Source organism: Idiotropiscis lumnitzeri, chromosome 2 (assembly GCF_059441095.1).
Source record: "Idiotropiscis lumnitzeri isolate Australia: NSW breed Sydney's pygmy pipehorse chromosome 2, RoL_Ilum_1.0, whole genome shotgun sequence".
Classification (NCBI taxonomy): domain Eukaryota; kingdom Metazoa; phylum Chordata; class Actinopteri; order Syngnathiformes; family Syngnathidae; genus Idiotropiscis; species Idiotropiscis lumnitzeri.
In genome coordinates, this window is record NC_142392.1 from 5,662,008 (window position 1) to 5,675,963 (window position 13,956).

Below are 13,956 nucleotides of genomic sequence, written 5' to 3' on the forward strand. Positions count from 1 at the left end.
AGGTAAAATTTCCTATCGGTTGGCGTTTTGGTTTTTTGTTTAAATGCGCTTAAATGAGAACTATGATGTCATCTGGTTCCATGGTGTAATGGTTAGCACTCTGGACTCTGAATCCAGCGATCCGAGTTCAAATCTCGGTGGAACCTGACTTTTCTCGTTTCAATCCATTCATTTTTGGTAATCATCCATTTATTTTTTCACAAAACATTTGGCATTCCAAAAATAAACCACTCACATTTGTCCTTGTGAACTGTCTACTGAGACTTCTTAGAAAGTTAGCTGAAAAAAAATATGCTCTGGGGGACTTATTAATGAGCCGAAAAACGCTCTGTTCTTACCTCTGGACATTGTCCAGGGGCAGTTGTTATGCTAATCACGTCGCCTCTAATTAATACCATGCATATTATTAGCGAAAGATATAAAGATTTAAATGCCAGCACACGTTCATTACATTCGTAGAAGGCACCTTACTAAAAGCTATTTCAGCAATGGACGTTACCATAGTGGAACAATTTGTGGAGCTTGAAAAGTCCCACAACCGCCATTAAATCTTAACAGCTACGCGGCATGTCACTATTCAGTATTACACAATTAACATGAAAGATACTAATAAACTACAGGTGTTTGCCTACTGTTTCAGGTCATTTCGTCACGAAATCGAATTCATCAACAGCTCGTTTTTTTGTTGCCAGCCATCTTAGAACGGTATTGACTGCCATCTTGTGGCGATATTATTGCACTACAAGATGGCGGCGGCAGCTACTTCCCGTACAAATACTTCCGGGGTCATGCGCGATATCAAAACAAAAATAAAATTAAATAAATGTACAATTCTTGTAATATTAGATGCTATTATAAATTTATAGATTACACGAGTATAATATATATTACATTTAAAAATGTTATAATGACCTCTAACTCACCTATTAAAATAGAATTAAATTAGGCCCGTGATTTTCCGTCACTAAAAATAGTTAGTTCGATTAAAAACTAATTTTGTATAATTTTAATCCAAGACTATTTATATAATTTCAATAAAAACTTGATCCTGTGAGTAATTTCTACCATTGTGTTACTTATGTCATTGTATAGCCTCACTTTGCGGTACACTGTGAAATTGTTTCCAGAATGGCACACAAATGCCTAAAAGACAGTCTCTGCCAACTTTAAACGCCTCCTTAATTAATCCTCAACTGGCACTCATAATTACCTCATTTGCATGACTGGCCCTCCCATGGTGGGCCCCACGCAGATCTCCCCTGCTGCGGAAGTTAATTGTCAGGTTCGACTGCTTGATTTGGGGCATGCAAATCGAATCCGCCCCCGGAGAATTAGCGCTGTGAATTCTAATGATCTCAACTTTTTTTTCACCCCGCCATTAAGCATTGCCTGTGAGCACTCTAATGAATTAGGTCACTTTACTTAATTGTTACAGTTGCCTAAACCATATGTAAACGTTGGTTTTCCTGTGACGGTTATAAATCATTTTGGCCCATTTGTGCAAATTACTTGCAAGGATATTTCAGATAAAAAAAGTTGGCACATGCGGAAATTCAGTGCAAAAAAATAAAAAATGAATAATGCTTCAAGAAAAGGTTTTTAGATGTGACCCTTGTGGGACTCCAAATCTCATTTCCATGCAATAAAGGAAAGAACTTGCACCCTCCCTGTCAATATTAGCCCGTGTTTTTTTTTTGTCGTTGTCCTCGTCGGGGTAAAGAGCAGTCACCTGCACTCCAATATTTAGTTTAAAAACTTTATGCTCATGGTGGGACAAAAAAAACAAACAATCTTGGCTATTTTGACGAGCCGAGATGCCATTTTGTCACATGCCCGGCTGAATAATTCAAACACTTTTCCACAATTACCCCCATGGAGAGGAGACACCTTCCAAACGTTGCACAAAGGCAAGCAGGTTGTCCTCACAGTTAAATCTAATTAACGCGATGAATTCATTAGCGCCGTTGTGGTACGGCAACATTCAGCGATGCAAGCGCATCGTAATTAGATCACAATGGGTGCCGTCTGCTTAAATAGGTGGACTAATGAATGTCTCCTCGGTGGCACTTTTTATTACAGCGTCTCGTCCCTGCGCAAGCAAGACTCAATGAGACGGATTCAATTATGTGTATCGGTAAAAAGAAGGACAGCAATTTGCTTGTCAAGTTTGAAGAGAAGCGGAATGTTTGAAGGAGCAGCTTTGCGGTCCGAAAGTGCCCTCTAGAGGACAGATTAGGCACTACAGGTTTTGTGTGGACAAACCTTTAGGCCCGGTTATTCAAACAAGTAGAATAAATGTATGAATGATTCTATTGAAAAAAAAATTGTGTATTTTTTTTTTAAAAATGCGATATTAATTTCTTAATTTTTGGGGCCACTATGCCGATAATAGACTTCAAAATCTGCAACTTGTGTTGCTTAAATGTGACGCAATGGGAACAAAGCTGCAAACAGAGCAAAACAATGCATAACGCATGAGAGGTTTGGGGTGCCCGAGTTAAACAAATATGTTTCGTAGCAAGCATTTGATATGTCGGCAATTCCACTCGTAAATCTGTTGTTTTGCACCATTTGTTTTGTCAACTAATCCAAATCGGAGTCTGATTCTCCGTCTGTTCTTTTCCTTTTTCTCCAGAAGCTTGTTGTCGTCGTCTCTCTCTAAGCTCCCTTAAATTAAACCTAATCATTTTTGACTTTTTTATTTATTTATTTTTTAATGAGAGCATAATTTGGAGTCTATTTCTCCGGCGAGTGACAATGCGATTAGGATGCGGAGGGTGTCGTCTTTGAGATAGAAGAAGAGAAAGCTCATGAAGAGGGATTATGAGGCTAATTCCTCCTAATAACTTTTTTTCTGCCTCTCATTAGTTTGCCGGATTCTTTACGGCGCTAAAGTCCAATGGACGGTGTCGCCAATGACTTTTTATGGCAAGATTGGAACGAGTTCATTGACGGAGAACTCTGACTTGTTTTCCGAAAGTTGGATATTAAAGACTTTGAAGAAGTTTTGACTTTAATTCGCTTTTTTTTTCTCCACTTTGATTTTTTGGTATTTACAGAAAATGAGTGAAGATCACTGCAATATATATATATAAAAAAAAAAAAAAACAAAGACTAGAGTCTTTTCTGGTATTTGGCTTCCAAAATGACTACTCTTGATCCCTTTATACAGAATTAAAGTCCAAAACGTGACAATGAATGTTTCTTGTTCCAAGGACAAGTTTCATCCTGACAATCCCTTTTGAAGGAGACATAACGCCCCCTCAAAATTAAAAAAAAAATAAATAAAAATCCAGCAAAACTTTGTGTGCCTTACTAAAGATTTCCATAATACCGATCCCTGTTCTCATAATCTCTCTGGGCGAACTTGGCGTCCTTCTTGCTGTGCGGGATTCGACCGAAGGGCGCGTGATCGTTGAAACACGTGTCGAAGACCTCGTCCACGATTTTCTCGGCCTCCTGGCGGTTGATTTTCCTCACGGCCAGGATGGAGCGCAGGGCGCGGCCTCGGACGCACTCCTGGCCGAGCAGACGTCGCGGCTTTAGAAAGAGAGAAGGCGGCCCAACGTGGGTGGATTTGAAATCAAAAAGGTACCTGGTGATGCCGCTTCATTCCAAAGTGGAATCGGGTCAGCTCGTTGGAGAAGGAGCAGTCGCCACTGAGGTTGGCCGCACGAATCTGATACAATAACACAACAAAAAATTCATTGACCAATGCCTGAACGGTGTTCATATGAAAAACTGAAATGCGATATTGAAGAATTATCCCTTTCAGTTTTATTGCATAAATAATGCAAACGGTGGGTTTTAAGCTTGTTTTTTTTTTCTCTTTTTTTTTTTTAGTTTTATAAAAATATGTGCATGTACGTTTTATTTTACCCGTGAAATAAAACTAAAATAAATTATTTGTTATTTTTATTTTATTTAATGATTAGGACTCATAAATGTTACTTCAAATATTTTTTTATTATTTTACAATTATAAATACATTATTTATGGATTTCATTAGATATCAATTTTACTTTAATAAAAAAAAATATTTTCCTTTATTCATAAAACAAGGATGATTAAGTGTCATATAATAATTATTTCAATTGCTTAAATTTATAATTCCAAAATTATTTTTTAATTAAAATTTAAAATGACTGCAAATGCAAGTAAAAGTTGCATTTTATGATTTTACTTTTTAATGAAAAAAAAAGTAAAATAGTTCATTTTACTCTTTATTAAAGTAAGAAATAAATGCATTTAAGTTACATTTGATGCTGTTGATTTTGAGTTTATTTTTTTATTGAAATGACAATATTTCTAAAAATGTAATCCATTTGCATTTATCTCATCCCCAAATAAAATATATGTATGATCAATGACAATTTCTCAGGATTTTGCCCAGGTTGCTTTTGTCGTTGTTAAGCTAGAAGAGAGAAAAATCGGAATTCTGCTCAACGCTGACCTCGGAACATGCTAAATGTCTGAAGTTGTTAAACCAGTCCACGTGGGCCCGACAGTGGTCAAAGGCGTGGATAAGCTCGTGCGTGACCACTCGGTTCATGTGCGACTGCTGGCGGATATTGTTCTGACACAAGACAATCTGAAAAAGAACCACCAAAAAAAATCCATTTAAAACAATGTGGCTGTTTTGGTTTAGAATTCCTCATTTAACCAACAACTGTTTTTACTTGGGACGTCGCTGCGTCGAATCCGCCGCTGACCGTCCCGTCGCAATCTTCGCAGGCAAAATGGCGGTCTCTGAACACTGTACTGGGCCAAACAGAGAATACAGTTCACATTGAGAAAAAGACAAACTGGTGTTACGTATTCATCACTTCATCTTTTGATGTTTGATGAACCATTTAGACTGCACTTCTTTAACACTGAACTTACCCGGACACGATACACATATTTACATATACAAAATAGTATTTTGTTACAATTACATTTTAATTCATTTACTCATTCCTCAATGATGCTATTTTTTATTGTTTGCACTACATTCTTAATATGAGTGCTCATGAATGCAACTTACCATCCAGAGTTCTTCATGGCACTGAGAAGGAGTTTGGCATATGGACCTGAATGAAGCATATCACATATTATTAGCTATTACATATTACACAGTAATACATACAGTATACATTACATTATGCTAACAGCTAGGTGGCTAACAGCAGCTTCTATATAACATGGTTACGTTTATGAAAAACATCACAGAATATTATTTAAAGGTTTTAGTTGTTCCCTGTAAGATGTAACACATGAGTTACTTTTTAAATGAACTAACGATGGTGTTACTCACTGTTTTCCACGGCTAATTGTAACATGACCTGACACTTGTGGTTGAAAGTGAACAAACTATCTGCGACGGAGTTCTTTTTGTACTTTCCCGCGTTCCTCTCCGGGAATGAGCCGTATCCGTAATCTTCATCTTGCTTCGTCTGGCCCATAATGGAAAAAAATAGTCGGCCCCGTTGTAATATTTGTGAAGTACTCCGGGCTAGCCAGCATTAGCTAGCAGGAGAGGTCATTGCTGGGTGGTGACGTCATGCGTAAGCGTCGGGTCAAAGGTAAAATTAAAACATATAACAATAATTGTAATAATTAACAATATTTTGATGAATGATATAAACTACATTCCTAAAATGTGTTCCGTAAAAAAGAAAATTAATTAAATCAATAGCTTCAATGCGCAATCGCGGCAGCGCAAAGCATGCTGGGAATGTGCTGTCATGGCTCCATGACAACAACATAGTCAGATGAGTTCTCTATTTACAACTGCTTCATTACCGCTGCAGTTGAATCGGGCTTGTAAACTGTAGATAGGAGGAGAAGGTAATGTACAGCGTTAAACTTTATTGTATCCGATCGATTATTTAAAACGTATTTATTGACTATTTCGCATTGTTGTTAGCTCGTTAGCGAAACGAGCATGAATTGAAACTCATGGTTTCTCCGGAAGTGACATCATAGACCAAATCAAACATTCTGTTATAATTATTCGGAATTCATGTCTGTCTCGCAGGGGAGAATCAATGGCCGGGCCAAACAAAGCACTCGAGTTGCAAATGCAAATGCGGCACAATGCAGAAGACCTGCAAAGCTTCATGAAGGAGCTGGAGACTTGGGAGACTGATATCAAGACCAAAGATGAACAATTGAAGAAAGGCGAGCTGGGAGACGCCAAGGTTTGTCCCACTGAAAGTCCCTCTCGCATCTATACTTATATGGCAGATCAAATTAGCAGCTTTTCTCTTTGTTTTATAGCCAAACCTCCCTCCTGTCCGCAACAAGGACTACAAAGCAAAAATGAGAGCGAAGAAGAAGATGAAAATGGCCAACGGTGACTCCAAAGCAGAGGGCACAGACACCAAGAAGCCATTGAGGATCAGATCAAATGATTATCTATCGTGGGACAAATTTGATGTGGTCAGTCATTAGCTGTTGACTCACCTCAAGTATGTGCATCCTAAAAACATTTGTTTTATTGCTAGGCCAAAGCTTTGGAAGAGGTGGATAAGGAGGAAAGTCCCCCTGAGTCAGACTCTGAAGAAGCAGATCAGGAGCGAGCTTTAGCAGAGAAGGAAAAGGTAACGGCCATCTCAAATGTAAGGCATCCCCCCAAAAAATAACACAGCGTTATCATCAGGGCAACACATTTTTCAAAGAGGGAAAATACGACGACGCCATCGAGTGTTACACCAGAGGAATGGCTGCGGACCCTTACAACCCCGTTCTCCCCACAAACCGAGCCACCGCCTTCTTCCGCCTCAAAAAGTCAGCATTCACATTGTTGTTGCTGTTGTTTGAGCACATGCACGCTAACGGGTTTGCCCCTTTTTTTTAGGTACGCGGTAGCCGAATCAGACTGCAACCTGGCCATCGCTTTGGACAGCAACTACTTGAGGGCGTTTGCCCGGCGAGGAGCGGCCCGCATTGCGCTGAAGAACTACGACGCCGCTTTAGAAGGTGCGCTCAAAATAAACGATCGGTCGATTCTGCAGAACGAGTATATTTGCGGTTTAACGTGTTGTGTAATACACAAAATTTCTGCACAGATTACCAAACTGTGCTCAAGTTTGATCCGGGCAACCTGGAAGCACAAAATGAAGAGAAGAAAATCCGACAAGTGAGCTGGATTTATTTGAATATCCAGTTAGCAGTCGCTTGACTTGCAAGTGTGCTTTGCTTTGTCAGATTCTTGGCCCTCAGGAAGCAAGCGAGGAAACGTCGCCTCAGCCAGATCCCGCCGCCGACCTGGAGAGGCAAAGACTGACAGAGGAGCAGCAAAGACGACAGGAAGCGGTCGTGCAAAAAGATAGAGTACGATCTTTCAAACCCTCACACGGCCGCTCGATCCACGTAATTCTGATCATGTCTCCATTTGGCTTCCGTCAGGGTAACGCTTACTTCAAAGAGGGCAAGTTTGACGCGGCCGTGGAGTGCTACAGTCAAGGCATGGAGGCGGACTGCTTGAACGTGCTGCTGCCCGCCAACAGAGCCATGGCCTTCCTCAAGATGGACCGGTAAGAAGCACCGTTGGCTTTTTTCTGTTTGACGGGAAACCAAATCGGTGTTATCTCAGGTTCAAGGAGGCAGAGGAAGACTGCACCAAGGCCATCTCTTTAGACAGCACGTACTCCAAGGCGTTCGCTCGCCGAGCCACCGCCCGGGTAGCTTTGGGGAAGCTGGAGGAAGCCAGGAGAGGTGACGCTTGTACTTTTTTATGAATCGGTCTTTAAAAATGAAAACTGAACACGATTGGGAAACAATGCAGATTTTCAGGAGGTTTTGAAGCTGGAACCAGGGAACAAGCAAGCTGAGAGTGAACTGCAGAAACTCCAAGTTGTACGTTTTTACCTCCTCCTCACTTTCCACACATTTTATTTTGAACTGAATCCTGTTCCCTGCATACTTCATTTATCAGGACGACGTTTCCAGCGGCCTCCTTCAAACGTCCGACGGCTCCCAGAGGAGAACGGTGCAACCTGTGGACAAAGCGGCTCACCTGCGCTCCACGGTGAGATACCCACTCGCCCTCTATTTAAAAACGAAAACGAACGAACCTGCACTGAAAAGTAATTACACTAAATGCGAATTCCAAAACCATTCTAACCCTCTTCAGAAACCGTTGAGGAGACTCGACATCGAGGAGGTCAGCGGTATGGTGACGGTACCCGATGAGGCGAAGGACCATGAGGGCCGGTCGTCGTCGCCGCCGCCGTTGCCCAGCGCAAAGATGATAAAAATCCAGGATATGTCGGCCTCACATCCGTCGTCCTCCGACCAGTAAGTCAAACCATCTCGGTGGCAAAGACTTTATTTTATTTTATTTTATTTTATTTTATTTTATTTTATTTTATTTTATTTTATTTTATTTTATTTTATTTTATTTTATTATAATTATTTTTATTTATTTATTTATTTTTTTACAGCGGAGCTCCTACAAACAGACAAGACCAACACAAGCATCCAGTGCAAAGCGTCGCTCCCCCTGAATCGTCACACAAAGCCCCCTCGATAAACCTCCCACCCCCACCCAGCAAAAGTTTCCAGCTCGAAGCCGACCTGCGCATGATCGGAAACCAGCCGGAAGTGGTTTACAGATACTTAAAGGTGGCATGTTGTTCAGAAAACACGATTTAAAGCCAGCAATCACTAACTGATTTCTTGTCTTTTTTTTCCCCCAGCAAATTAAGCCAGAGACATACGCGCAAATTTTCCAGAGCTCCCTCGAACCTCACATCCTCAGTCAGATCCTGCAGACGCTACGGGATTTCTACATCCGGTGAGTTCATTTAACGCCAAGTCGTATCGCATTACACAAGAATCTAAAAGGCACTTTAAATATTGAATTCATTAAATATTAAGAATGACTGTTAGAATCGAAACATTCAACGCTAATGTCGAGTTATCTCATTTTTTTTCATTGGGAGGAGTTGATGTGGGTGTGATGCGCCAAACTGCCAGCAGAGGGTAGCATTGAACCATTTTTGATCCCCGTGAATTATTTTTTTTAAATAATTTCAGCCACATTTTGTGCAGGAATGAAGCTGCGGCCGTCACAGCCGACATTCTGAAAAATCTATCGAGCGTGAGGCGCTTCGACACGGCCGTCATGTTCATGTCCGCCTCGGAGAAGAAAGGTAGGACGCATTCAACTTCTTTTTATTCCCGTTTGTTATACTTAAATGTTATTTTTCTTCCTCCTCACTCAGTGCTGAAGGAAGTATTTGACTTCCTCCGTGAAACGGATTTGGACACATCGTCTATTGCAGCCCTGCAGAAGAAGTACGGCGTATGATCTGTTTCGATGGAATACAGTTCAAAGTCATGCTTGAATTAAAAAAAAATAATTAAAAAATATTTTGGAACTTGCATTTCTTTGCACATACAAAATCACATTTATTAAAAATAAGCAGCATACTAAAATGTTCCTATGCTTAAAAAAAAAATAAAGTCTTCCCAGAGAGAAAAAACATGCATCAGGTCCAATTTAAATTGTCCATACGTGTGAATTTCTGTTTGTCGATTTCTGCAACTGGCTGTTAAAGAATGTTAAAGTGAAGTTTCCCGGGAGTCCTTCGGAGACCTGAAGGTTAATATCTCAGTGACCGTGTGTCCTGCGAAATCGAAGCGAAGGTCACGTGGGTTCATGTTCACAAATGTTAGAAGGGAAGCGCTCGCTTACGTTTCCACTGGTCGAGCGTCAGGTCCGTGTTGTCCATGGTTTGGTCGTACGGCTGCGCCTCGGTCTCCTCTTCCGTGTCGCGGAAGTCGGCGAAGAAGGGCGAGTCCAGCGCATCCGAGGCGCTCGCCCGCTCCTCGGGGTCGAGGAGCAGCATCTTTTCCAACACGGATACGGCTGCCACACAGAAGAGTTCATATTTTAATTTATTTTTTCGTCTCTCTATGAATGGAGCTTGTTACGTACCGTGTGAGCTGGCTTTGGAGAGAATGCAGTGCAGATCCTTTTTGGGTACTTTTGACAAACCTCTGAGGTAGTTTTTGGCCTGTAAGGGAAATAGATTTTTTGTACATATTAAGAGAACCGTCTACTTTGTTCTTATTCAACTTTAATGTCATTTTATTTGAATTCTAGTTTAATTCTTGTCATTATTTTTGTGGGCCTGATAATTTTAATGTAATGTGCTTGTTTATTTTTAATGTCACTTTAATGCAAAGTAATTTTTCTTCAACGTAATTTAGATTTTATTTAATTTTAATTCATTAGATGCTTTCTTTATTTTGGGAAATTTAATGCAAGATAAGTTAGTTATGCTTTATTTTTTTTAATTTATTTTAATTTAAATATTGCAGAAATACTTTTGTAGATTAGAATTTAATTTTACTGCAATTGTACATAATTGCAATTTAATTTTGGTTTAATTTGTATTCCATCAAATTTTATTTTTCTATTTTTTATTATTAACTTTGAATGTAATTTGAATTCAAGATTATTTTTACATGTAATTTAATTGAAACGTAACCTAACTAATGAACCTCAATTTAATTTAATTCTAGTTAATTTCAATTTAATTAAATTTTTCGGTCTTATTTTAATGACGTCATTTACTTTAATGTCATTTTTGATATCCTGTCAGCAAGTGTCCCAATACTTTTGTCCATAAAGACTGCGTCAGTCTTCCACACTCACATCTTGGCTTTGTAACTTCACCACAAAGTCAGCAGACGGGGTTCCGGTGATTTTCATGATTTCTCGGAGCTGGTCCAGGTCTGACACACGCTTGAGGTCAAGGTTCATAGTTCACTTATTTTGCTTTTCATCTTAAGTAACACTTTCATGCTCATTTCTCCTGGATACGATCGTTGCCCTTGAACAGCGGCTTCCCCAGTAGCATCTCCGCCATAATACAACCAGCAGACCAGATATCCACTGGAAAAAAAAAGATACCAAAAAAAAAGAAATAAGAACAGAAAATAAAATACAAAAGTGGACCAACTTTCCACAGTTCCACAGGGTTCAATTTTGGGGCCCCTGCTGTTTTCTTTGTCAACTCTTTTTATGTTATTAATTCACATGTCTCATTTTTACACTTTATATGCAGAGATGGTTGGTTATTTTTATATAAAGTTGAGTTGAGGTGACAAAAACCTGTTTGGGTGTAGTGCATCCAGTTGAGAATGACCTCGGGGGCTCTGTACCAGCGCGTCACCACGTAGCCCGTCATCTCCGCATCGGCCTGCCTCGCCAGGCCAAAGTCGAGAATCTGAAGTGGTTGAAATGCTTTTTATATTCTATTATGTCAGATAATTCCACTTTTTAAGAGAGTTGTGTGTGAAGACAATTTACTCGACCTTTAATTCACAATCCGGGTTGATGGCGAGATTTCCTGGTTTTAAATCCTGAAATGAGTTGGAACACAAGATTAACTGTGTGGACTGCACTGGATTAACATATTTACTATTAATTATTTTATTTATTTATCATGAATTATTTTACTATCCATTGCATGTGTGAGCTCCAACAATTGAGCATTTTGTTAGCCAAATAGCAGAATTGTCCAAGTCATTTTAAATTTATTTCAATCAATAAAAAAAATATAATAAATGACTGAGCTTGTCAAAAAAAATTCTAAAAGTAATTAATAAGGCAATTATACTACTTATAGAACATTTTCACAAAAAAAAAAAATCACAATAGAATTACGTAAAAGGCACGGATAAAATTACTTAATTTCCATTTTATGACCCGATTTTTGTCTTGCAGGCATAACGCCTTAAACATTTAAAGCATCCCGTTCTGTTTTGAGGTGAGAAAGAAAAAGCTAACATTCTAGTGTGAGAATTGGATTAAAAAAAAAGGAGTTTGGACTCCACCCACGCAAAAATTGCCTACTCTGAAAGGTCACGTACCCTGTGGATGATCCCGGCAGAGTGGATATACTGAGGAGAGACGAGAAAAAGACTGGTAAGAATTGTAGTTTGCAAACTTTGACTAAAAATGACGACTTCAATGACACTGAGGCGCTCACCTTGAGTCCTTTCATCATCTGGTAGACGAGGAACTGAACTCTGTCCTCTGATAGCCTCTCCAGCTTCATTAGTTTGCCCAAGTCCGTACCCATGAAAGGCATTACCAAGTAGCTGTGGGGATTTTAAATTTAAAAATAACTTTTATTTCTTTATTTATTTTTAAAGGCATGACGAATTGGAGCTTACAAGTCTCGAAGGCGGTCGAGGGAAATGTCCGCCGCGAAAACATCAAGTAGCCCGATTACCTAAACACGATAAAAAAAAGGGAGAATCAATTATTTTATCAGGTATGTTTTGAAGAAAGTGATTTCATCGATCTCACGTTTTCATGCTTCATGTGTTTGAGGAGGCGCAGCTCTCTGTAGGCCCTCTTGGCAAAAAGTTTGGACTGGAAGGGCCGGTGGAGCTTTTTGATGGCCACCTGCGAGCCGGATCGCCTGTCCCACGCTGAACTGAAACGATAGTTGAGTGATTCTCAGTGTGTGAGCTCCCTCTAGTGGCAGGCAAAATAATTACTGAATTAAATCTTTAACTGCATAATACATTAAAGGGGCGTCAATGTTTTTGTTTTTTGTTTTTTTTTAATCAAATGTTGTCAAGTTCAGTTCAGTATTTAACTTGCAAGTACAATCCAGATACATTTAATCCTTAAAAAAAATTTTTTTTTAAATTTTTATTAATCACTGTCATTGATGTTAATCCAAGCTTCAGCCTCCGTGCAGATACGCGCTAATGTCAGCTGGAGAGAGGTTCTTTGACTTTTAACAACAATGAGGCTGGGGGTGCCTTTCTTTGTGGACCCCCTCATCCCCACAACACAATGCAAAGTGGGGGTCCTTCTTGAGCCAGCTGTGTCTGAGTCGGGGGAACCAAAATTGGCAAAAAATATTGCTTTAAAAATTTTAATGATTCTCACCAGACAGTTCCGTAAGCGCCCGTCCCAACTTGTCTCAGGTCTCTGTACCTTTCCGGGACTTCCCACACGGTTCTGTTGAGGTCCTGCCGGTAAAAACCCGTTCGGGACCCTCGCAGAGCCATCCCCGAAAAGTTGGAGGCGAGGAGATTAATCCGCTTGGGTTCTGCAGCGTCTGGGATGCTCATTGGGATGAAAATCCAAGAGAAAACTCCAAGAAAAGACGTGTAGTCTGTCCTGCGCAGAAGTTTGGGGGGCAGAATTCCTCCAGGGGTCTTGCAGCTCGACACAACGACCCCTCAACCCCCCCTTCCCCGACACACAAGCGCGTCTATTGTGACCGTCGGTCGCCCCGGGCAGTTTATGGGTGTGTCAGTAATGTGGGACAAACATCTGCCTTGGCTATTCTGGTTGACTGCATTTTCAGAGCGAACCTTGGAAATCAATATTTAAAATCTTACATTGTCTTGGGTGGATCAATTTATTGATTTTACCATGTCTATTCAATATAAAGCATATTCGTTTGAACATATACGCTCAATTGGCTGTTTTGGGCGCCCCCTGGTGGCTTTTTGTTGATATTGACTCACGTTGAAGTGAGTTGAGTTTTTGAGCCATTTTGTGGCATCTACGCCGTGTGCGTGTGCGCGTGTGTGTGTGTGCGTGTATTAGTACATTTTGTTTCTTATAAATTCTAATCGGCCATCCAAAATGCGCTTTCTGTCATCACAAATACACACGGAGTACACAATTATGACATAACAGCCTTCATTCAAGATGATGTCCTAAAATTGAAATGGTCTGACAATTAAAACATTTGGTCCGTACAGCGTGTTCATAAGAACGGAAATGCAGAATATAAACACATTTAAAAAAAAAAAAAAAAAGGATGAAGCATGTAAAAATGAGAACGTCATTTTTTTTACATTCACTTTTGTAGCCGCTATTCAGACGTGTACAAATATCCGACATTCAAACACAAAACCTTCACCCTGAAAGTGTACAAGGTCCTCCTCGCTTTGAATTCCTTAAAAAAAAAAAACGATAACAAG

At 39.9% G+C, this 13,956-nt stretch overlaps 3 protein-coding genes and 1 non-coding gene across 4 annotated transcripts; 2 read left to right on the forward strand and 2 right to left on the reverse strand.

Annotated features, from left to right (window-relative positions):
• The first annotated feature begins 74 nt into the window (after window positions 1-74).
• Window positions 75-146, forward strand: trnaq-cug (transfer RNA glutamine (anticodon CUG)). Its single transcript has one exon. It is a non-coding gene; the product is annotated as a tRNA-Gln (tRNA).
• Window positions 147-2,992: 2,846 nt separating this feature from the next.
• atp23 (ATP23 metallopeptidase and ATP synthase assembly factor homolog) lies at window positions 2,993-5,539 on the reverse strand. Its single transcript, XM_088288712.1, has 6 exons — window positions 5,297-5,539; window positions 5,027-5,072; window positions 4,680-4,761; window positions 4,454-4,591; window positions 3,596-3,679; window positions 2,993-3,519 (listed from the first exon to the last, which is right to left on the reverse strand). The coding sequence occupies exons 1-6, from the start codon at window positions 5,442-5,444 to the stop codon at window positions 3,316-3,318; spliced, it is 702 nt and encodes a 233-aa protein (XP_088144838.1). The 5' UTR covers window positions 5,445-5,539; the 3' UTR covers window positions 2,993-3,315.
• Window positions 5,540-5,700: 161 nt separating this feature from the next.
• rpap3 (RNA polymerase II associated protein 3) lies at window positions 5,701-9,374 on the forward strand. The gene is made up of 17 exons (XM_088287528.1): window positions 5,701-5,829; window positions 6,020-6,182; window positions 6,262-6,423; window positions 6,489-6,584; window positions 6,644-6,771; window positions 6,842-6,963; window positions 7,053-7,123; window positions 7,192-7,317; window positions 7,393-7,520; window positions 7,580-7,701; window positions 7,772-7,842; window positions 7,922-8,014; window positions 8,120-8,283; window positions 8,430-8,610; window positions 8,685-8,782; window positions 9,040-9,140; window positions 9,213-9,374. The coding sequence occupies exons 2-17, from the start codon at window positions 6,030-6,032 to the stop codon at window positions 9,296-9,298; spliced, it is 1,902 nt and encodes a 633-aa protein (XP_088143654.1). The 5' UTR covers window positions 5,701-5,829; window positions 6,020-6,029; the 3' UTR covers window positions 9,299-9,374.
• LOC148341443 (mitogen-activated protein kinase 12-like) lies at window positions 9,347-13,954 on the reverse strand. Its single transcript, XM_088287536.1, has 12 exons — window positions 12,908-13,954; window positions 12,314-12,443; window positions 12,178-12,236; window positions 11,991-12,102; window positions 11,872-11,901; window positions 11,314-11,361; window positions 11,111-11,225; window positions 10,820-10,891; window positions 10,652-10,731; window positions 9,929-10,007; window positions 9,686-9,859; window positions 9,347-9,617 (listed from the first exon to the last, which is right to left on the reverse strand). Exons 1-12 carry the CDS (start codon window positions 13,090-13,092, stop codon window positions 9,553-9,555), a joined length of 1,149 nt encoding a protein of 382 aa, XP_088143662.1. The 5' UTR covers window positions 13,093-13,954; the 3' UTR covers window positions 9,347-9,552.
• Window positions 13,955-13,956: the final 2 nt, after the last annotated feature.

Bases quoted from the DNA above. Each gene is read 5' to 3' on its own strand.
- rpap3 (XM_088287528.1), top strand. From the start codon at position 6,030: ATGGCCGGGCCAAACAAAGCACTCGAGTTGCAAATGCAAATGCGGCAC. The intron at 7,843-7,921 runs GTACGTTTTTAC...TTCATTTATCAG, and splicing joins AACTGCAGAAACTCCAAGTT to GACGACGTTTCCAGCGGCCT. The intron at 9,141-9,212 runs GTAGGACGCATT...CTCCTCACTCAG, and splicing joins GTCCGCCTCGGAGAAGAAAG to TGCTGAAGGAAGTATTTGAC.
- atp23 (XM_088288712.1), bottom strand. From the start codon at position 5,444: ATGGGCCAGACGAAGCAAGATGAAGATTACGGATACGGCTCATTCCCG. The intron at 4,762-5,026 runs GTAAGTTGCATT...TGTTTGGCCCAG, and splicing joins GCCATGAAGAACTCTGGATG to TACAGTGTTCAGAGACCGCC. The intron at 3,520-3,595 runs GTACCTTTTTGA...CTGCTCGGCCAG, and splicing joins GAATGAAGCGGCATCACCAG to GAGTGCGTCCGAGGCCGCGC.
- LOC148341443 (XM_088287536.1), bottom strand. From the start codon at position 13,092: ATGAGCATCCCAGACGCTGCAGAACCCAAGCGGATTAATCTCCTCGCC. The intron at 11,226-11,313 runs GTCGAGTAAATT...CAACCACTTCAG, and splicing joins ACCCGGATTGTGAATTAAAG to ATTCTCGACTTTGGCCTGGC. The intron at 10,892-11,110 runs GTTTTTGTCACC...TTTTTTTTCCAG, and splicing joins GATGCACTACACCCAAACAG to TGGATATCTGGTCTGCTGGT.